Source organism: Bufo bufo, chromosome 2, assembly GCF_905171765.1.
Source record: "Bufo bufo chromosome 2, aBufBuf1.1, whole genome shotgun sequence".
Classification (NCBI taxonomy): domain Eukaryota; kingdom Metazoa; phylum Chordata; class Amphibia; order Anura; family Bufonidae; genus Bufo; species Bufo bufo.
Genome location: NC_053390.1, coordinates 780200535 through 780222643, shown reverse-complemented (window position 1 = coordinate 780222643; position 22109 = coordinate 780200535). Strand labels below are relative to the sequence as shown.

General features: G+C 43.7%; 1 protein-coding gene across 2 annotated transcripts in view; it reads right to left on the bottom strand.

The window, feature by feature from the left end:
* The window catches only part of SORCS2 (sortilin related VPS10 domain containing receptor 2), an 894852-nt gene that overhangs the window by 74784 nt on the left and 797959 nt on the right, over positions 1 to 22109 (bottom strand). For both annotated transcript variants that reach the window (XM_040419144.1, XM_040419145.1), the window contains exons 11-14: positions 21226 to 21328; positions 15757 to 15833; positions 2151 to 2242; positions 709 to 816 (exon numbers count right to left, since the gene is read on the bottom strand). In XM_040419144.1, coding sequence (XP_040275078.1) covers positions 709 to 816; positions 2151 to 2242; positions 15757 to 15833; positions 21226 to 21328 — 380 coding nt within the window. The remainder of the gene's footprint in view (positions 1 to 708; positions 817 to 2150; positions 2243 to 15756; positions 15834 to 21225; positions 21329 to 22109) is intronic.

Here is a 22109-nt window from a genome sequence, read left to right as displayed (position 1 = left end):
CTCCCCTCCAGCAGCTGTAGGATGCACCGGCTCCAGATAGCAGCCCACCTAGCTGCTGTCCATGCTGCGGTTACTGGTGGTCATAGTAATGGAAATCGACTGTGCAAATAGATAGATAGATAACCCAGGATCCACTAATCATAACTGTCACAGCTTACCTCTTCCCCCTCCCTGCACAATGACCTCTGCACAGGTCACAGAGCATGCCCACAACACTATCCTATAAAGTCAATGCCCACAACGATACCATTGTGTTCATGGTCCATAAGCTCTTAATACTGTCAGACAACAGCTGAAGTAAGACGGCTGCCCCCCATAATTATGAACAGGGAACCATTAAAATAATCAGAAACTAAATACAGATTAGAAATTAGAAAGAACACTTTCCTAACATTGCACTGGTGGACCTGGCCATGTATAATATGGGCATATAATACTATATTTGTATCTCACACCTAGGGATGTAGAGTGTTAAAAATGTAGGGTGCGTTAAAAAATAAAATAAAAAAATTGTCCATATAAAAATGTAAATGTAACTATTGTGAACCATTGGCTACATCCATGTATGTCAATATTTATACACAGAAGGGTTCTATGGATGTCCATGGTCGTAGCCATGACAACCAAAATGAAAAACATCCATTGTTATGTTCCTGGCTGCATTCAGAAAACCCACAAAAAATGAGCCCGAACCAGAGGGTAACGTACGTCATCACCAAAGTCTCGTCTCCAGGTTCACTGAGAAGTCCGTCCACGAACACGGATGTGCTGGTGAAATTGTGTACGCTCCATGTGTAGCCTTCATCTACACTGAATCTAAGAAAAAAAAAGAATAAATCATCAAATCGGTCATTTTTCAATATCATTATAACTGAAATACCAAAATGTCTTGCATTAATTGAATTCTCGTCATCTGCGACCAGGTTGAGCGTATTCCAGGATTAGCATCGCAGCCTCATTATACTATGCAAAGCACAGCGCCGTACATTGTACAGTGGCCGTGCTTGGTATTGCAGCTTGATCCCATTCACTTGGATGGGACTGAGCTGCACAAAGGCCATGTGATGGATGGACCTGATGTCACAGACTTGGGGCTCATGCACACGAACGTATTTTCTTCTTTCGTGCCTGTTCCGTTTCTTTTTCGCGGACCGTATGCCGTAATCTCGCGCATGCGCCCTGGATCCACTGGTCAGCGCCCGCGCGGTGTCCTGGCAGCAGCCTCAGCGAACGCAAGCTGTCTGCGCACATTGCTTGCAGGCACTGACCAGTGGATCCAGGGCGCATGCGTGAGAATACGGCGGAGAGGAGTGAATAATTAGCAGTGGGGCGGTGCTGGGCTCCTAGAGAATGGGCGCGGCTGGGCACCAACGGCCGGAGGGACAGCCCCTTGGGCACATTACTGAGGTAATTAGCATATTAATAAAAGCAATACTGGTAGATTTTAAAACAAATCGAGGAGACTGATGTGATGATGTCATAAGCTCTGCTACTAAAATCCAGGTGACAGAATCCCTTTAAAGGGGTGTGCCCAGGGTTTAACTCATCAACAACAAAGGTCGGATTGGTGAGGGTCACACTGCCGAAACCCCCGCCGATCACAAGATCAGAGGGGTTCAAGCAGAACACTGCCACACCAGTAATGCCAGTGACATGGCCCAACCAGACCTACAGCGCATCAAGGCCTCTTGCATACGACCGTATGGCTTTTTCAGTATTTTGCGGTCCGCAAAAAATATGGATGACGTCCGTGTGCATTCCGTTTTTTGCGGAACGGAATAGCCGCCCCCTGATAGACCAGTACTTCCTTTGTCCGTTATGCGGACAATATTAGGACATCTTTGAACGGAACGGAAATATGGAAACGGAAAGCATACGGAGCACCTTCCGTTTTTTTCCGGATCTATTGAAATGAATGGTCCGTATACGGAATGCAAAAAACGGAAAAAAAAACGTTTGTGTGCAAGAGGCCTAAGAGCAGGGCACAGCATGGGCTGAAAGTACTAAATAAGACACAAACCAGGTACAGTGGATCTGTCAACAGCAGCTTGTTGGTTGTTTTCCAACATCAGGAGAAGAATCGAGAAATGTAGAATTTTGGCAGGTTATAGGTTATAAATTGTATCAGAAAATAATATATGATACGTTACTTGAGTATTTTCAGTGGAATGGACGTATCTTTGATGGCTACAATAACCCCACCATGGTCCAGATACAAGATGTGATGCTCTTCTTCAAAAACCTATGATTAGAGGATGAAGATAAGATTATTAGAGCAATTTTAATTTTTCAAATTATTAAAATTGATTCTTGGTTCACTGGGCATATTCGAGATTTGTACTTCATTAGGGGATCTCTATCTTTTCCTGCGCTTGAAGGACTTTTTGAAGGACCTCTATGACCCATGTTTATCCCTGGCAGCAGCACGAATAAATTATTTCCTTCTGCATTTACGATCAAAAAGATAGAACCGATACCTGGTATATGATGAGTATTTTTTTCTACGTTTCTCGGGAATTGCAGAACGATGTTTTTATTACTTTTTGATCTCTTTTACAGATGATCGTTTCCCATACTGTAGAGAAGCTGCTAATCCCTGTAAGGTGATCGTTGGGAGCAGCTTTCTTTTTCTGCAGTGTTATTTTATGCACTTGTTTGTTTTGGACGGGTCCTTTGTTTGACAGCACTATAACAGCTGCCGCTATCTGAGGCTGGAAGGAATGACAGATTAATACCCTGGAAGGTGAGGATCACAATGGGCTAAATCTTCACCAAGTTGCTCTACCAGTTCCTAAATCTTTCCTGCTCTATCTCCCCGAGCGTTCACTGCCAAGAGAAAAATTCTTGTGGAAAGGAGGATTTCTTACTGCAATTTTGAATTGGAAACCTTTTTTCGGTGGCTGGCAGCAGTTCTGCACTTGTTCATCATCTGCCGAAAATGATCTGTCAACTTTATTTAGCATTACAGGACGGCTGAGACCATTCTCACAGCTCCACAAAATATCATCTTTAGGGTTTTTTCCTGGATTTTAGTCAATACAAAGGTTTTTGCTCCCTCCCTTGGCTTGACGAGGCTAAGTTGTTGCAGAATTCTTCCTGTGGAGAAGGCTTATTCTTAAAGGAAATGTGTCACCGAAAAATTCATCTGCCAGTTAAAACCAGATAGTCACACATCTCCTTTTTTCTAATCTTTTTTTTATTTTCTGATTGTACATTTATTTTATTTTATTTCCTTAACATGATTATTGGGGCGGCCATCTTGCCTGAGCTGTAGAAAAAGCATTAAGAAAATTACTTTACGGCAGCCCCATGGGCCATGGACACGATGGTCAGGAGGGGACCTCATTGACTTCTATGGGAGAGTTTTTTTCTAGGAATGCTCTCTGACCTGTGCAGAGGTCATTGTACACGGAAAGAATAGATAAGCTCTGACAATCACCTTCTGTGAATGGTGGATCCTGTCTTATCTATACACAGAGGTGATATCATTACAGGCAGGATTAGAATGACAGATAAGCAGATAACTGCAGTAAAGTGATCGGTACAGACCAGGTGTACATAGCCTTTAGGTACATTCTATTTATGAACTGAACGTAATAAAAAAAAAAAAAAATCCATGTCACATATTGCATGCCATTTACGGTCCATTCACACGTCCGTAAGTGTTTGGCGGATCCGCAAGTTGCGGATCTGCAAAACACGGACACCGGCCATGTGCATTCCGCAATTTGCGGACCGCACATCGCCGGCACTATAATAGAAAATGCCTAATCTTGTCTGCAATTGCAGACAAGAATAGGACATGTTCTATTTTTTTGCGAAAGTGCGGATCCGCAAATGCGGATGCGGACAGCACATTCCAATTGCGGAACGAATGCGGACCCATTTTGCGGACATGTGAATGGACCCTTAAGTAAGAGAGGCTGTCAAGCTATCTGCTGTGTAAAATGGTACCACTGACTTCTGAATGGAGCTTTGGATGTGACTGGAGCGTAAGACACGACGGCATGCAAGATCAGTACAAGATCATCACCTTGTCGACAAGGGGACCAGATACCAGTTAATAAAAAAGTTTAAGTTAAATCCCATTGTTCCTGCAGTGGCCGATATGGTTCACATTGATATGAGTGTATGATCACGGTCCTCCGCTCTATTAGAGGGGTTCCCGAGTATGGATCCTGAACCTTTTGGTGAGGAATAATAATGGGTTTCCATCTACCAGGTTATGGACTGAAGAAGCCCCTCGCTGTTGACAAGATGGCTGTTGGAAGGCAAAGGGCCCATATACTGTACTTGAGCAGGGGCCACTCTCTGCTCCATCTACTACCACGGAGCAAAGTAGTAAATGTATATAGGAAGAGTGTAACTTTGTAATAAAAAAGGCGTTCATTGGTCTAAAATATTATGACATGACTTGTAGAGAGAATATATCTGCTTATAGGTCTATATATACTGTATATATTACAGTTACAACATACTGTATATTTGCTGAAGTAATGCAGTACAACTAGGATATATAGCAGAGCTCAGACATCGCCGGTACAGCCATATATATTAACCAGCAAGAAGGTTCAGTCTTTAAATAACCGGGATGACAACATATGAAAGTGTCTCGGAGCCGAGGTCACAGCGCTGAATTGTGCTCGGATGATAAACTGGATGGACTAATATTTTCCTTGGACGCACGCAGTCCCTATAATTCTCCAACTGGCCAAACACTGGATAGTGTAATTACAAGAGAAAACGCACCAGCTTTATGCCATGCCCATATAACCAGGGTCCAGCCATACAATCCTGACATCAACGCCTTAAAGGGTAACGGTCATATTTTTTTTATTTGCTAGTTTATTAGAGCTAGGCATGTATACCTGTGTTAGTCTGTCAATGATTGTGAAAACATCTGTAATTACCTTATAATAACAGCTTTCATTAATGTCCTCTGTCCCTTTCCACTGCTCCCTTAAAAGACCGCTGCTAGGGCTTGTCTGTCTTCCCTTTAGTATAAATAGACGACAGAGGGGCGGTCCTCCACACTGCATGCCTGTATTAGGCTTCAGAGTGAGGAGGCGTGTCTCTCAGTAATCCAATCTGATTGGCTGGCAGGGAGCTGCTGGCTACAGCAAGTGTGTATGGGAAGTGAGGGAAAGCAGTTTGGGCCTCAGAGAACTGGCAGAGGAGCCATCTGGAGAAGATCCTCATAATGTAGGATTCAAAACAGCCGTAACTAAGGGGAAAACTCAAGGAAAACAGTGGTAAGTGAAGAAACTAAAGATTGCTTTATGAATAATGCTGCTGCAGCAGTAACATATGATGAAAACGTGACAGTTACCCTTTAAGGATACAGCCTATTTTTGACTTCAAGGTGCAGCAATTTGTTTTTACTCTTACATCTTCATATTTCACAAGCCATAATAACTCGGTTTTTCTTTCAGCATATCTGTATGAGGATAGATTTTCTGCTGGATGAGTTGTATTATTATTATTTTTTTACTCTTTTATTAACAGATAAGACATAGCAATGATAACATACATTTCTGTTACATATGAACAGATAAAAAGAGACTTTTGTTCTATTATTTCAAACATCCGCTGCACTGTTGTGAATTCCTTAACTCCTTGAGTGACTTTACAATGTATAGTATCTTCATGTGACCCCATCAAGCCGACTGAGCCATGGACCCTCGGGCTGCTGACAAAGCTTGCCGCAGTCTCCAGGTTGAGTACATCGTGTGTGCAGAACCACACCATAGGCTCAAATTTTTGAGGTTTATTGCGGTGTTTAAATACCAACACTATATGCGGTAGAATCCGATTTATCTGCAATTTCCACATGGATGAGTTCGGTGTATTGGGGTTGTACCATCTCAAAGCAATACATTTACGTGCCATAAATAGTGACTCCTTCAAGAATGTTGTCGTGTAGTGATCCCAGTTATCCTCGTTCAAATCTCGGGGGTGCGAGCCATCTGGACCCGCAGCAAGTTGGAAAGAAAAGCCTTCACTTCCCCTCAGGATGTAGCAATCGGGCTGCGACTCCACATCATGTGCCAGAAATCCGTCTCCGATTCCCCACACGGTGGACATGCTGTGGATGACGCTCTACCCATTCTGTATAACCTATTCGGTGTGAGATATGTTTGATGTATGATGTATGGTTGGATTGTTTTATTATTGACTGCTGGTGAGACATGTACAGTCATGTGAAAAAATTAGGACACCCTTTGAAAGCATGTGGTTTTTTGTAACATTTTTAATAAATGGTTATTTCATCTCCGTTTCAACAATACAGAGAGATTAAAGTAATCCGACTAAACAAAGAAAACTGAAGAAAAGTCTTTTCAAGATCTTCTGTAAATGTCATTCTACAAAAATGCCTATTCTAACTGAGGAAAAAGATAGGACACCCTTGCCCCTAATAGCGAGTGTTACCTCCTTTGGCTGAAATAACTGCAGTGAGACGGTTCTTGTAGCCATCTACCAGTCTTCGACATCGGTCTGAGGAAATTTTACCCCACTCCTCAATGCAGAACTTTTTCAGCTGTGAGATGTTTGAGGGGTTTCTTGCACGTACAGCCCTTTTCAAGTCACCCCACAGCATCTCAATGGGAATTAAATCTGGACTTTGACTTGGCCATTCCAGGACTCTCCATTTCTTCTTTTTCAGCCAATCTTTGGTTGATTTACTAGTATGTTTTGGGTCATTGTCATGTTGCATGGTCCAGTTCCGCTTCAGCTTTAATTTTCTAACTGATGGTCTCACATGTTCTTCAAGCACCTTCTGATACACAGTAGAATTCATCGTGGATTCTATGATGGTGAGCTGACCAGGTCCTGCTGCAGCAAAGCAGCCCCAAACCATGACACTTCCACCTCCATGCTTCACAGTTGGTATGAGGTTCTTTTCTTGGAATGCTGTGTTTGGTTTACGCCAAACATGTCCTCTGCTGTTGTGTCCAAATAATTCAATTTTGGACTCATCTGTCCAAAGAACATTATTCCAGAAGTCCTGGTCTTTGTCAACTTTATCGCTGGCAAATGTCAGTCTGGCCTCGATGTTTCTCTTGGAAAGCAAAGGTTTCCTCCTTGCACACCTCCCATGCAAGTTAAACTTGTACAGTCTCTTTCTGATTGTAGAGGCATGTACTTCTACATCAACAGTAGCCAGAGCCTGCTGTAGTTCTCGAGATGACACTTTAGGGTTTTTGGATACCTCTTTTAGCATCTTGCGGTCTGTTCTTGGGGTGAACTTGCTGGGGCGACCAGTCCTGGGCATGTTGGCAGTTGTTTTGAAAGCCCTCCACTTGTAGACTATCTTCCGGACAGTGGAATGGCTGATTTCAAAATCTTTTGAGATCTTTTTAAATCCCTTCCCAGACTCATAGGCTGCTACAATCTTTTTTCTGAAGTCCTCTGACAGCTCTTTTGCTCTCACCATGGTGCTCACTCTCACTTCAACAGTCAGGAGCACACCAAACTAAATGTCTGAGGTTTAAATAGGGCAAGCCTCATTCAACATGCAGAGTAACGATCTACTAATTATGTGCACCTGGTGTGATATACCTGTGTGAGATCTGAGCCAATTTAAGAGGGAATACATGTGAGGGTGTCCTATCTTTTTCCTCAGTTAGAATAGGCATTTTTGTAGAATGACATTTACAGAAGATCTTGAAAAGACTTTTCTTCAGTTTTCTTTGTTTAGTTGGATTACTTTAATCTCTCTGTATTGTTAAAACGGAGATGAAATAACCATTTATTAAAAATGTTACAAAAAACCACATGCTTTCAAAGGGTGTCCTAATTTTTTCACATGACTGTAAATGTGATTCCAATAAATCGGATATAGATTCTTCTGTAAGTGCGGGTATCCGTCTTTTCCATCTGTCTATGACCGTGAGGGGTTTAGCTCTGACCTTTGCTTGTACTAGATGTGAGTAAATTACTGATACTAGTCCTCTGGGTTTTAACAATTCCTATGAGTGAGTACTTAGAGACCATAGTGTTGGTGTTCGGAAATGTATTCTGCATGGCGGATCTAAGTTGTAGATATGAAAAGAAGTGGGTATGAGGGATGCTATATTTCTGGGATAGTGCCTCAAACGTCATTTAGGGTACTTTCACACTTGCGTTTTTCTTTTCCGGCATAGAGTTCCGTCACAGGGGCTCAATACCGGAAAAGAACTGATCAGGCATATCCCCATGCATTCTGAATGGAGAGCAATCCGTTCACGATGTCTTCAGTTCAGTCATTTTGACTGATCAGGCAAAAGATAAAACCGCAGCATGCTACAGTATTATCTCCGGCCAAAAAAACTGAAGTCTTGCCTGAATTTTTTTCCATAGGAATGTATTAGTGCCAGATCCGGCATTCAAAATATTGGAATGCCGGACCCGTGACAAAAATAAATGCCGGATCCGTTTTGCCGGATGAAACCGGAAAGACGGATCCGGCATTTCAATGCATTTTTCTGACTGATCAGGCATTTTTTAGACTGATCAGGATCCTGATCAGTCTTACAAATGCCATCAGTTGGCACACGTTTTGTCGGATCACTCTGCCGCAAGTGTGAAAGTAGCCTAAGGGCACTTTCACACTTGCGGCAGGACGGATCCGACAGGCTGTTCACCCTGTCGGATCCGTCCTTCCGCTATTTCGCTGTGCCGCCGGACCGCCGCTCCGTCCCCATTGACTGTAATAGTATATAGTCAATGGGGACGGAGCGGCGGTCCGGCGGCACGGCTAAATAGCGGAAGGACGGATCCGACAGGGTGAACAGCCTGTCGGATCCGTCCTGCCGCAAGTGTGAAAGTAGCCTAACACTCCCTGGTCATGGATGAGTTGTATTTTTAAATGGCAACATATAATCGGGGCCACATCTGCCATGAGGCAAGTTGATCATCTCAGCCAAACTGCCTCTAAAGGGGGTGGCAGCTCGTGTTAACTCTCTCAGGCCTCAGGCCGCAACCGTCTGCCACGGGACAAATGCTAAATACTGGGGGCATTAAAAGGGCGCATTACAACTGCATTAGTACTACTGGAGGTATTGAATTGAGAATTTGCACAGCAATTTCTATTTTCCCCTCAAGTAGCAGTAAAGCTAGAATCAGCCCTGCATGCAATGTACTGGATACATAAATTACATTTATAAATAAAATAAATGAAACATATTTATATTTTTTTTTTTTTTTTGGGGAGTCGGTGCGAAAAAAACTGTAATTGTGGTAAAAGTGACATGACAGCTTATTCCGCTGGTCAGTACAATTACGGCAATAACAAAATACGGTAATTTTTTTTGCTTTCGTACCTTTGTACAATACAATTTCTATTTTAAAAAATAATTTTGGTTTGTGTTGCTTCAATCAAAGACCCATAACATTTTTATATTGTTATACTTCCATCCATGGAGCTGTGGAGGGCTTGTTTTTTCTGGGATGAGTTGTAGTTTATACTGGAGCCATTAGTCTTTAATCACTTTTTATTGCATTTCTTTGGAGGTGGAATAAACAAAAAACAGGAATCTTGAAATTGTCTTTTATTATATTAAAATATTATATTAATATTATTAATATTATTAAAATATTTTTTATACAATCAGAGGCGGACTGACTATAGACCCCACAGGGAAATTTCCCGGTGGGATAGCACAGGGGTCCTGTGGCATTTGGTTCTGCAGGGGCGGTACTTTGTGCTGCACTAAGGTATTGCTGGCCCCGCCTACTTCTGTTGTTCCTTCCTATGTGTGTTGCCCTGCCGTCTGTCAATTTGGCTACAACATGGGGCCACTTTTATTTATTTTTTCCCCAGGGCCACATTAAGTTCCCAGTCCGCCCCTGTATACCATACAGGTCATGTATCTAAGACTGGGCTTTTACGCCTGGCTTTGATATCCCCTGCACCACTGGGGGATGCTGTAAATATAAGACAAGGTGTAGGCCTGGTAATAAATTAGGTGCATCCTCCTGCAGTCTATGGAGGAGATTTATCATTTCCCTTGCGCCTAAAAAGTGGCGTTAAAAACTCAGAAACTATGGGGGTCATTTGCTAACAGATATACGCCACTTTTGGCCAGGTCTAAAAAAGTGGGAGTAGCGTGGGCCGGGAGGGGGACGGCTCAGCAGGCCTGTCTCATTTATCATTTTCTAGGCCTAGAAAATGGTCTAAATCTACGGCAGCAGAGGGACGACCCTACTTAAATTCGGTGCATCCACTGCCAGCTAAAGGGGTATTAAGACCGGCGTCTAAAAGGCCGGTCTTAATAAATGACCCCCTATGTGTTCGCGATTTTTACGCCGCCCTTGATAATTTCTCTGAAAGGGCGTGGAAAGGACGGGAAGGCGTTGTCATTCACCCCTACAAATTTATCTTCATATACATGGCAGCTCTGAGCCAATAAGGCAGGGATCAGCAACCTTCGGCACTCCAGCTGTTGTGAAACTACAACTCCCAGCATGCACAATTACTCGGCTGTTCTTGTAACTCGCATAGAAGTGAAAGGAGGATTCTGGGAGTTGTCGTTTCAAAACAGCTGGAGTGCCCGAGGTTGCTGATCCCTGCTCTATGGGATATGAGATTGCAATCGTCTGATTGCCCATATAATACACTGCAATACTTCTGCATTTCAGTGTATTATATCGGCTACAGTAAATCTGCCTATTAGGTGCTGCAGGGAGGGGGGCCTGATGGGGTGAGATAGGGGCCCCCTCTTCCAATCTAACCAGTTAAGTAACAGGGATCAGAGTTATCTCCGATCCCAGCTTTTAGAACGAGGTGGCGGCACCCTCAAGTGATACAGGCCCAGTTCCTGAAGCCATGCCATCACTGTGCTGTATTAGTATGGCACTTGGCGTTAACTCCCTTCCTGCTGTAATGTGTACATTTGGTCATCAGACGTTGACTGTGGGGGTGCAACCAATGGCCCCCCTAGAATGGCCCGGCTATAGTCAACTTCACCAAGAAAAGCAAACCGCACATGTACAACCTCTACGTACTGATACAGATGGAAGCTATAGGAGCTGTGAGTCAGATGGATAGATCCTAAAATAGTGTAGAGGGAAATCCCATGTAAAGAGGAGCCGTCCCCTCTCCTGACATGTCTGTTCTAGTAACTACTCGCATCACCCATGTCCTAAGAATTCTGGAGCATCTATTCTTATGGCTATAATGTGCAATCCCTCTATTATTCCTACTAGAAGTTTACGGTTGAACTGCCAGCGGTCTGTAATAATGTTCCAGATGGGAGTTATCAATTAAGGGGGTGTTCCTGCAAATACTCATACTGGCAGCACCGACAGTGACTGGATAGTGTCAGACTGTGCAGGGACCCCCCTCCCCCCCCAACTGGTAACACCCATTGCAAACTGCTAGTAATTTATTCATCACTTCTAGTAGGAATAATAGAGGAATGGCACAACATAGAGTCATAAGAATAAATGCTCCAGAACTGTTATTACATGGGGAAAGCAAGTAGTTACTGAACCAGACATGTCAGGAGAGGCGACACCGGTATGATAAATGGCACATGGTAGGTGGGGGCCCTGTTGCAGGTATTGCACTGGGGCCCGGGATATCGTATCCATACGATTCTATATTTGATGAAGGAAGCCCTTCCCTACAGTTTCTTGTTAATGTCCAGCTGTGAAACCATCATCCCTCCCATACCCTGTGCAGAGTTAACCCCCGGCGGCCGAGACTGTGCTATCTAATACCATAGTCCGGAGAATAAAACACATTAGAGGAAGCAAAACAAAAATGAGGGTAAAGATTAATATTAACAGCTGGAGGCAAAGTGATGGAGAAATATATTTCTCCTCCTTCACGGGATTCGTCTTTAGTCCTGAAAACTTCATTTCACACAACAGCGGGGCGCGGCGTGGAGCTAATTGATTACCTACATTACAATGAATGAAAGGCAACCTGTGCTGCTTAATGCTGCTGTAAGGAGTGGAGGAAGGCTGCACTTCAGGGGAAAACAACTGTAGGAGCCTTCTCACATGAAACTGAGCCCTGTGATCTGTATACGTAGCACTTAAATACTCTGCATTGCTGTATGGAGAGTGTAATTACGTCAGTCCCTGTTCTCATGAGGTGGGTCACCTCTAAGGTCATGTCCCTGCATAGGCACTTATCAATCAAGAAGGAGAGGTGCAGTGACCCGGAAGAGCACCGCTAAGAGTTAAATGTTGTGATTTGTTGTTTTAGCACTTATTTCCATATGCACTACAATGGTTATGTATAGGCAATGAGTAGTTAACATTGTCAGTCCTAGCCTAGTTTCCAGGGTTATGGACTGGGGCCACTCTTGGGTTAGAGAGCCTTAGCTCAGCAAAGCTCGAGGCAATACCTAAGGGCTCATGCACACGACAGTATTTTGCGTTCAGTATACTGGCCGTTTTTTGAGTTCAGTTATGCGGTACATATACTGAACCATAAATTTCAATGGTTCAGCAAAAAAAACTGAAGTGTCTCCGTATGCATTCGGTTTCAGTATTTCCGTATTTCCATACCGTGAAAAGATAGAACATGTCCTATTCTTGTCCGCAAATCACGTTCCGTGGCTCCATCTATTGAAAACGTTATGCCCAGCCCAATTTTTTCTATGTAATTACTGTATAATGTATATGGCATACGGAAAAACGGAACGGAAAAACAGAAAGGAAACAGAACGGAAACAAAAAAAATCGAACAACGGATACGTAAAAAACGGACCGCAAAACACAGAAAAAGCCATACGGTCGTGTGCATGAGCCCTTAATATGTGAGCTCCTGCCATATAGACCCAAACAGAAGCCTTAGGCCTAGTTCATACGAACGTATGGCTTTTATAGTTTTTTGCGGTCTATCTTTGAACGGAACGGAAAAACGGAAACGGAATGCTTACGGAACACATTCTGTTTTTAATGCGGAACCATTGAAATGAATGGTTCCGTATACGGAACACAAAAAATACGGCCCTTACACTCTCAAAAAAACCCGATCGTGTGAACTAGGCCTTAGGCCTAGTTCACACAAATGTTTTTTTTTGCGAGTGTACGGGCCGTTTTTTTGTGTTCCGTAAATGGAACCATTCATTTCAATGGTTCCGCATTAAAAATGGAATGTGTTCCGTAAGCATTCCGTTTCCGTATTTCTGTTTTTCCGTTCCGTTCAAAGATAGAACATGTCCTATATTTGGCCACAAATCACGTTCCGTGGCTCCATTCAAGTCAATGGGTCCGCAAAAAAAACGGAACACATACGGAAATGCATCCGTATGTCTTCCGTATCCATTCCGTTTTTATCTATTTTTATCTATCTATTGAAAATGTTATGCCCAGCACAATTTTTTCTATGTAATTACTGTATACTGTACATGGCATACGGAAAGAACGGAAAAACGGAAAGGAAACGGAAACATAATGGAACTAAAAAACAGAACAACGGATCCGTGAAAAACGGACCGCAAAAAACTATAAAAGCCATACTTTCGTGTGAACTAGGCCTTATCCAGGAAACACCATTCCTGATACTGAAAAGCGGCCAGAGAACAAGGTAATTAGGCCTCTTTCACACGACCGTATGGCTATTTCAGTGTTTTGCGGTCCGTTTTTTGTTTCCGTTGTGTTTCTGTTTCCTTTTTCCATATGGCATATACAGTATACAGTAATTACATAGAACAAATTGGGCTGGGCATAAAATTTTCAATAGATGGTTCCGCAAAAAACGGAACGGATAGGGAAGACATACGGATGCATTTCCGTATGCATTCTGTTTTTTTTGCTGACCCATTGACTTTAATGGAGCCACGGAACGTGATTTGCGGCCAAATATAGGACTTGTTCTATCTTTGCACAGAACGGAGATACGGAAACACGGAAACGGAATGCATTCGGAGTACATTCAGGTTTTTTTTGCGGACCCAGTGAAATGAATGGTTCCGTATACGGACGGTTTACGGGGACGCAAAAAACGGCCCGCAAAACGGAAAAAAAACACGGTAGTGTGAAAGAGGCCTAACTGAGAGAGACTACCCCTGAGGGAAGAAGAAGAGGCATCCCCAGAACCACTGGATTCAGGCAGTAAGGTACTGCAAGTTTATGGCAATTAGACTTTACTGCTGTAGAAAGGGTACATTGCCCCACCACACTTTGAGAGGAACTGGCCATCTAGATCTAGGATCTGCACCCTGTAACTGGGAACTGAAGAAAGAGTTAATGAACTGGAAATGTAGGAATGAATCTATTCAGTACAAAGAGACTTTATTTATTCGCCTTGCCATTGACACCACCATCATTCACAAGCTCTCCATCCATTCTTGCTCTCCTGACTTGCATGCAACCATCAAGGGCACCCCTGCCACCACCAGACAGGAGACGCTAAAAGTACAGGGTGTGCCCGGAATTAAGAAAGGGTGCACCCTCCAATCACAGTCACCGTGAAGCACTATCACTCCAATTACCACTCCCCCTGTGGGTCAGTGCAGAGGGAGGGGCTGGCAGAGAAACCAGGAGGAGCAAGAGTGCACTGAGTGCCTTGGGCCCGCCCTTGGTGCATTTAACTGCTCTTTTGCATATTAGTTCAAAGTTCTTGTTCTTCAAAATGAAGCAGTGAAAGGTACCATTGCATTCAGCTGAGCTAGCCCTACAAAGCATGCACACGACCGTATGTGATTTGCGGTCCGCCAAAAAAACGGAACGGACACGGAAACAAAATACGTTCGTGTGCATGAGGCCTAACAGTGAGTTTTCTGGTAACAGACTCCCTGTAAAATGAATTTTAATCAGAAAATACATATTTAATTTTCACACTAAGGGCTCGTCCACACGGATCCGCAATACACGGGCACCGTTCCGTGGCCATTCCGCATCACGGATGCGGACCCATTCATTTCAATGGGTCTGCAAATCCGGAGATGCGGAATGGAAGAACGGAACGGAACACTACGGAAGCACTACGGAGTGCTTTCTGGGGTTCCATTCCTTGTTCTATCTTTTTGCGGAACTGAAGGATCGCGGACCCATTCAAGTGAATGGGTCTGCAATCCCCATGCGCCTGCCCCACGGACGGTGCCCGTGCATTGCGGACCGCAATTTGCGGACGTTCGTGTGAACGAGCCCTAACCCTAATAATACCTCTAGGCTTAATGTTCTGTGGAGATCACTTCTCAGCAGTCATCTCTTTATCACCATAGACAGGATTACAATGACAGATAACACAGAATACACAATTTATAATAGGTAATGGTCACTTCCCCTCCCTGCACAATGACCTCTGTACAGGTCACAGAGCATGGCCACAACCATCTCCTATAGAAGTCAATGAACATCTTATGTCTATTGTGTCTATGGGTCATCTAGCTGTCGTAAAGCATATCCCTAGATACTAATTAGCAGAAAAATATGGGTGATACATTCCTTTAAGTTGCCGGTGAGATGTTGTATAAGATTTTCCTGGCTCTTTCCATTTTATATTTAGGTTTTGATCATCGGTCGTGTATGACATGCTAGTTTCACACTAGCGGCAGGGAACTCCGGCAGGCTGTCCCGGCGGGTGAACAGCCTGTTGGATCCGTCCTGCCGCTAGTTCATGTGTGCCTCCGGACTGCCGCTCCGTCCCCATTGACTATAATTGGGGAGGGGGCGGAGTTCCGGCGGCAGCACGGCAGCGCACGCCGAGAGGCGGCCGGACTAAAAGTACTGCATACTGTCTGGGCACCCAGTATTGGGAAGGTGGGTGCCCAGACTTTGCATTGGGGCCCAGGGGCTTCTGTAAGCATATCTTACTTGTCTCCAGGTCTTCCCGCAGTCGGATGTTATGTACATTTCTTCCTTGTACTCCACTAGCTGGGAGCCCAGGTTCCCTGCATTTCAATAAAAAGATAATAATTATAAGCAGAAAGCTGACGCCATCATTTATTTGAGTTCATTTTTGTGTTCATTTCCTTTACATTTAATAACCTCTGTGATACGATGGGCTAAAGAAATTAAAAAAAAACAGATGAAGACTGGCACACCGGGTAAATCAGAGATAGACTGGTTACTACAGTCCTGATCAAAAGTTTAAGACCACTTGAAAAATAGCAAAAAATCCTATTTAGCATGGCTGGATCTTAACAAGGTTCCAAGTAGAGCTTCAACATGCAACAAGAAGAAATGGGAGTGAGACAAAACATTTTTTGAGCATTCAATTTAATGAAAACAACGAATAAACTGAAACAGGCTGTTTTTCAGCTGATCAAAAGTTTAGGACCACACCTCCAAAAAAAAACTAAACCCCCCCCAAAACAGAAATCCAACTTCCAAACATGAACTCAGTAATGAGTAGCTCCACAGTTATTGTTTATCACTTCAAAAATTCGTTTCGGCATGCTTGATGCAAGCGTTTCCATGAGGTGAGTGGGAACATTTCTCCAAGTGGTGAAGACGGCCGCACGAAGGCCATCTACTGTCTGGAACTGTTGTCCATTTTTGTAAACTTCCCTTGCCATCCATCCCCAAAGGTTCTTAATTGGATTTAGATCAGGGGAACACGCAGGATGGGCCAAAAGAGTTATGTTATTCTCCTGGAAGAAGTCCCTTGTCCTGCGGGCATTGTGTACTGTAGCGTTGTCCTGTTGAAAAACCCAGTCATTACCACACAGACGAGGGCCCTCAGTCATGAGGAATGTTCTCTGCAACATCTGGACATAGCCAGCGGCCGTTTGATGCCCCTGCACTTCCTGAAGCTCCATTGTTCCACTGAAGGAAAAAGCCCCCCAGACCATTAAGGCGCCCCCTCCACTGTGGCGCGTAGAAAACATCTCAGGTGGGATCTGCTTGTCATGCCAGTAACGTTGGAATTTTTTCTCATCAGAGAATAAAACTTTCTTCCACCTTTGAATGTCCCATGTTTGGTGCTCTCTTGCAAAGTCCAAACGAGCAGTTCTGTGGCGTTCAAGGAGACGAGGTCTTTGAAGACGTTTTTTGTTTTTGAAGCCCTTCAGTCTCAGATGCCGTCTGATGGTTATGGGGCTGCAGTCAGCACCAGTAAGGGCCTTAATTTGGGTCGAGGATCGTCCAGTGTCTTGACGAACAGCCAATTGGATCCTCCGGCTCAGTGCTGGTGACATTTTTTTGGGTCTTCCACTTGACTTTTTTGTTCCATAACCCTCAGGATCATTTAAGAAATTCCAAATGACTGTCTTACTGCGTCCCACCTCAGCAGCGATGGCGCGCTGTGAGAGTCCCTGCTTATGCAGTTCAACAACTCGACCACGTTCAAAAAGGGAGAGTTTTTTTTCCTTTGCCATCACAACGTGTGACTACCTGACAGAAAATGACAATGAATCCACATCTTTGCACAGATTTGACCTTTTAAAGGCATGTGGTCCTAAACTTTGTATCAGCTGAAAAACAGCCTGTTTCAGTTTATTCGTTATTTTCAATTAATTGAATGCTCAAAAAATGTTTTGTCTCACTCAAATCTCTTCTTGTTGCATGTTGAAGCTCTACCTGGAACCTTGTTAAGATCCAACAATGTAAAATAAGATTTTTTGCCATTTTTAAAGTGGTCTTAAACTTTTGATCAGGACTGTATGAATCAGCAGCCTGACAACCCTCTGACAACAGACATCAGCCATCAGTTACTCTTTGCAGACCACAGGTTTGCACATCTTTAACTTCTTTACTATGTGTAACATGTAGCCCTATGCAGGGGTGCACCTAGCTTTTCTGCTGCCTGAGGCAAAAACTGAAACGGCGCACCCCTCTTCCATGCCAAATTCTCAACCTGACCCCTACCCTCCAGCCCTACCATTTAGAGCAGATGGCCATGATGATTTCCTTCAGCCATCTCTTGTCTTTGCAGAGTTTGGCACATACTACTTTTCTATCCTCCTTCTCTCCTTCTGAACACCTGAGAACAGCGATACAGTTGAATATGCAGCGATGAGCGCCTCCACAATGGAAGTGCTCAGTGCCCACGGCTCCCTACCTGACGCCGCCTGATCGCCTCACCTCGCCTCATTGGCGGTGCACCCCTGGCCCTATGGGATGTAGTAGGGGTGGGCGATATAAACGATATACGATATGAATGATATAAATTTGGGAAATTATATAGATTTTGTCTATATCGCCATATCGCAATAGATGACCACAGAGCGGTAGCGAATTGAAGAAGCTTCTCACTCACTGCTCCGTGGCCTCCCGACTCTGCACCACGCTGCACTGGCCAGGGCCTTACGTGCACACATCGTCAGCGCGCTGGCTGACGCTGTGTGTGACGTCAGGTCCCTCCCAATGTATTCTGGGAAGAAGACGTGGTCCGTCTCCTGCGGACTCCATCAGTCAGCCGCGCACCCTGCAGGAAAGGTAAGTATATTAGCAGGGGCCCGAATCTACCGGGGGGTGAAGGGGGTGTGGGGAATGGCTATGGCATGGGGCTGATTGCGCTGGATGGGGGGCATGGGGCTGATGGCGCTGGATGGGGGACATGGATGATGGAAAATGGCAATGGCATAGGGCTGATAGCGCTGGCTGGGGGACATGGATGATGGCAAATGGCAATGGCATGGGGCTGATGGCGCTGGATGGGGGACATGGATGATGGCAAATGGCAATGGCATGGGGCTGATGGCGCTGGCTAGGGGACATGGATGATGGAAAATGGCAATGGCATGGGGCTGAGGGCGTTTTGTAATTTGTATACATACAGAAGAAAATTATATATCACGATATATCGTTATATCGCACATGCTTCAAATTATATCACAATATAGATTTTAGGCCAAATCGCCCAGCCCTAGGATGTAGTCACTGTACTTATGAAAATGTTGACAGTGGAAATATCATTGTCACCAAGCCGGTAAACCACCATTGAGTCCAAGTATCTACACTTTCTTTGCAAGACTAAGCCACTTGGCCTGGTCAAGTGTGAGATTGGCATCCGAAGGAGACTGCAGCAGAGCGTCAAAGACACATTCAGTAGGAAGATATTGCTTGCATGGAAAAGCGGAGGTCGGAAGAGAAGGAAACTGACTGAGATACAGTGGGTCTTCATTTTTCTGAGGCTCCCGTGCTCCACATACTTGCCCCCAACACCGCACCCAAGTGTTTTGACCCATGCCGGTTTTGTGGCATCACCATTAAACCCCAAAAAAAAAATTCCCACAAAAATGCTGCATGAACTGTTTTTTATAGGAATTTAGTTTTTGGTTTTCTCTGCTCAGACTTATTGCATTATCGGATGATGGATTCAAGGAATATCTATGTACAGGGTGAGTCAAAAGTCTCAGGACACACTTTTATTTCAGAGACTAAAGGGAAAATGAAATATCTGAAAACCCCAGCAAGTAATGGGTGAGGGGGGACCTATCTGTTAGGTTATGTCTGGAACATGGCCGCCATCTTAAAAGCCGCCATATTGGATCAAGGACAAATTGTTCCAATGGGAAGAGGGTCATGTAGCACATCAAAGAAGACCAGAATTTTCTCAGAAATCGATTGCCACAATCAGATTTGCAATATCTTCAAAAGTTATCAACACAGAAAGTTCAAAACTTCAAAGTCCTGTTCAGCACCAGGGACAACACATTGAACACGTCAAATAGGGAACGTTTCTGGTTGTTGTTGCAACTTTCTGTCTAGCTCTGTGTTCTCAGCTCAGTGACTTGGCGCTTGCACAGTTGATCAGATGTGCAGTGTCCCACCGCTACGGCAGCATGTTTTTTTTGTGTGCCTTTCCTGTATTGTTGCCGCAAAAGTGTTAACTAAGCGCTTTGTTCAGTAATTATGCATTTTATGTGTACCAAGCTTTTAATAGGCCTTAAAAGGTTTGTATAGGATTAAAAAAACATGGCTGCTCTCTGCAGAAACAACGCCACCCCTGTCCACAGGATGTGTGTGGTATAGTAGCTCAGCACTATTCCCTTCAGTAAAGACAAACTGCAATACCATAAGTAACCCATGTACGTGTGTAGCGTTGCTTCTGTGAAGAGAAAAAAATAAAGTACTGTATATATTTGAAAAGCATACCAATGTCAAGAGGAGATGCGAGTAGAAGCCCTGTGGAAATAAACTGCTTATCATGAAGCTTATAAACTTCATAAACATTTTACAGAAATTAAAAGGATTCCAGCCTTGTACAAACCCAAAAGGCAGAATGCAGATATGCTCACTATACTACATCCCGCCGAGGAAACCTAACATTAACTTTGAGTATGGCAATCTATAAAAAAAACAGAAGAGCCCCATGGTTGCATAGTGAGAAGTGTTTCACCCTTATTATGGATTCTTATGCTTAAGAGAGAAGTGCAGTATGAGGAGAACTACTTTAAGGAGATATTTTGGCCTACTAACTATTACTGCAGCAGTGTAACCTGTAAGAACTAAAGAAACTGCAAATAGTGTTTGAACTGACAGCCCATGCATGTTGAGAACTTTAACTTATGTGCTTGAACTTGATTCTTCAGTAGAGGACTCTTCTGCTGCAAAACTGCCTCATCATTGGCTCCTCCAACGCTACAGGAGACCCTGCCCTGCACCTCACAATTCCTCACCTTCAAGGGCACCTTGAGAAGCGGCAGAAGATCCATTGCATAAGCGCGGCACTGGCTCAGTGTCTGCACAGTGGATTTGATGAGTGCTGGCCCACTGCACAGGTGGTCAGTCACTGAGCTGACTCAGCGCTGGTGTGAGAATACAGGGCTAGACGAGAGGTTTAGCCCTTTCAGTCAAAGGGAAGGGGCAATGTACAGAGCACAGGGGCGTTGCACTAATGGTGCTCCTAGTGCTACAGCCAGCCCCTTGGTGCTCGAAATAGTTCAGTTGCATAAATATAAACAGTTATATATCTTAGCAACTATTTACCCTACAGGAAAAATAAATATATAATTTTACTCAGCATGATCAACCTTACCAGGCATTAAGCCTGGTTTAATAGGGTTGATCATGCTGACAGATGCTCTTTAAACTGAAAACCTCCAGCAACAACAAATTATTATATTTTTTTTTTTAAAGATGCCTTTATAAAACATCAGAAACCACCTCCCAAACAAACTCTTTTGGGTCTGACATTTGACATTTAAAGTATACAAATAAACAACTATATAAAATATCTACTACGAGCCATAAGGTTCTGAAACGCTCCAATGTGACTCCAAGAAGAGATGGAGGTTTTTAGAAGTATGTCTCCATTGATGAATCTTACATGGAAAGCTTCTTTCTGCAACTATTCTTACACAATAAATGAGATAAAAGGTAATATGAAAGGCCTACCAGCTCCCATAATCAGGCCTGGGGCTGTGTCCTTGGTATGGACGGTTCCTGATACGTAAGGATTATCTGCCCAGCGGAGATGAAGGTGAAGATGGCATTCAGGCTTTCAGGATAGAAGAGAGATTAAAACACAGATAATTATTCCATTAAACATGGTTCTTTGCAGTAGTTTGAGTTTTCAGGGATTATAAAGTACAACTTCTGGAGGAATATACAAAAGAACTTCTACTAACCTCCACACAATCTTGGGATGTCTTTCTGGTCAAAACAAGGACCAGAACAACCTCAGCCTCCAATGAATCTCCAAGGATGGAAATAATAGTTCTTGATTAAAGGGGTTGGTCCACAAGATAGGTGACATATGTGCGATAGGCTGGGGGACTCACCTTGACCACGAGAACAGTGACCAGCACTTCACTGTCTTCAATCGGAGATAGCCAAGTGCTGTACTCTATAGTCCCAGAGAAGTGAATGGAGCAGTTATCACGCATGAGCACTACTACTCAGCATGTACATGCAACTCGGGGATAGTGTTGATAGCGAATATTGTAATCGCTAATTTTTATTGCGAATATCGGCACTTTCAGAATTTGTGAAGATGTAGAATATAGTGCTATATATTCGTAATTGAGAATATTCTACATTTTTTTGTCATCAGTACCCTCCCTTCTTGCTTGTGGGCCAATGAGAAGGCTGCAATATCTTTGTCAGAGCTTAGCAACATCCCTAGCAACCAATAGGAAAGTTGCCTACCCCTTACTATATAAGAACCTTCCCAGCAGCCATTTTCTACAGTTTTTTTAAGTTCTGAGAAAGAGAGCAGTGACATTGCTGTGCTCTGTGCTTTCATCTGGATCCTATTCCTTATCCAATTACATTAGATA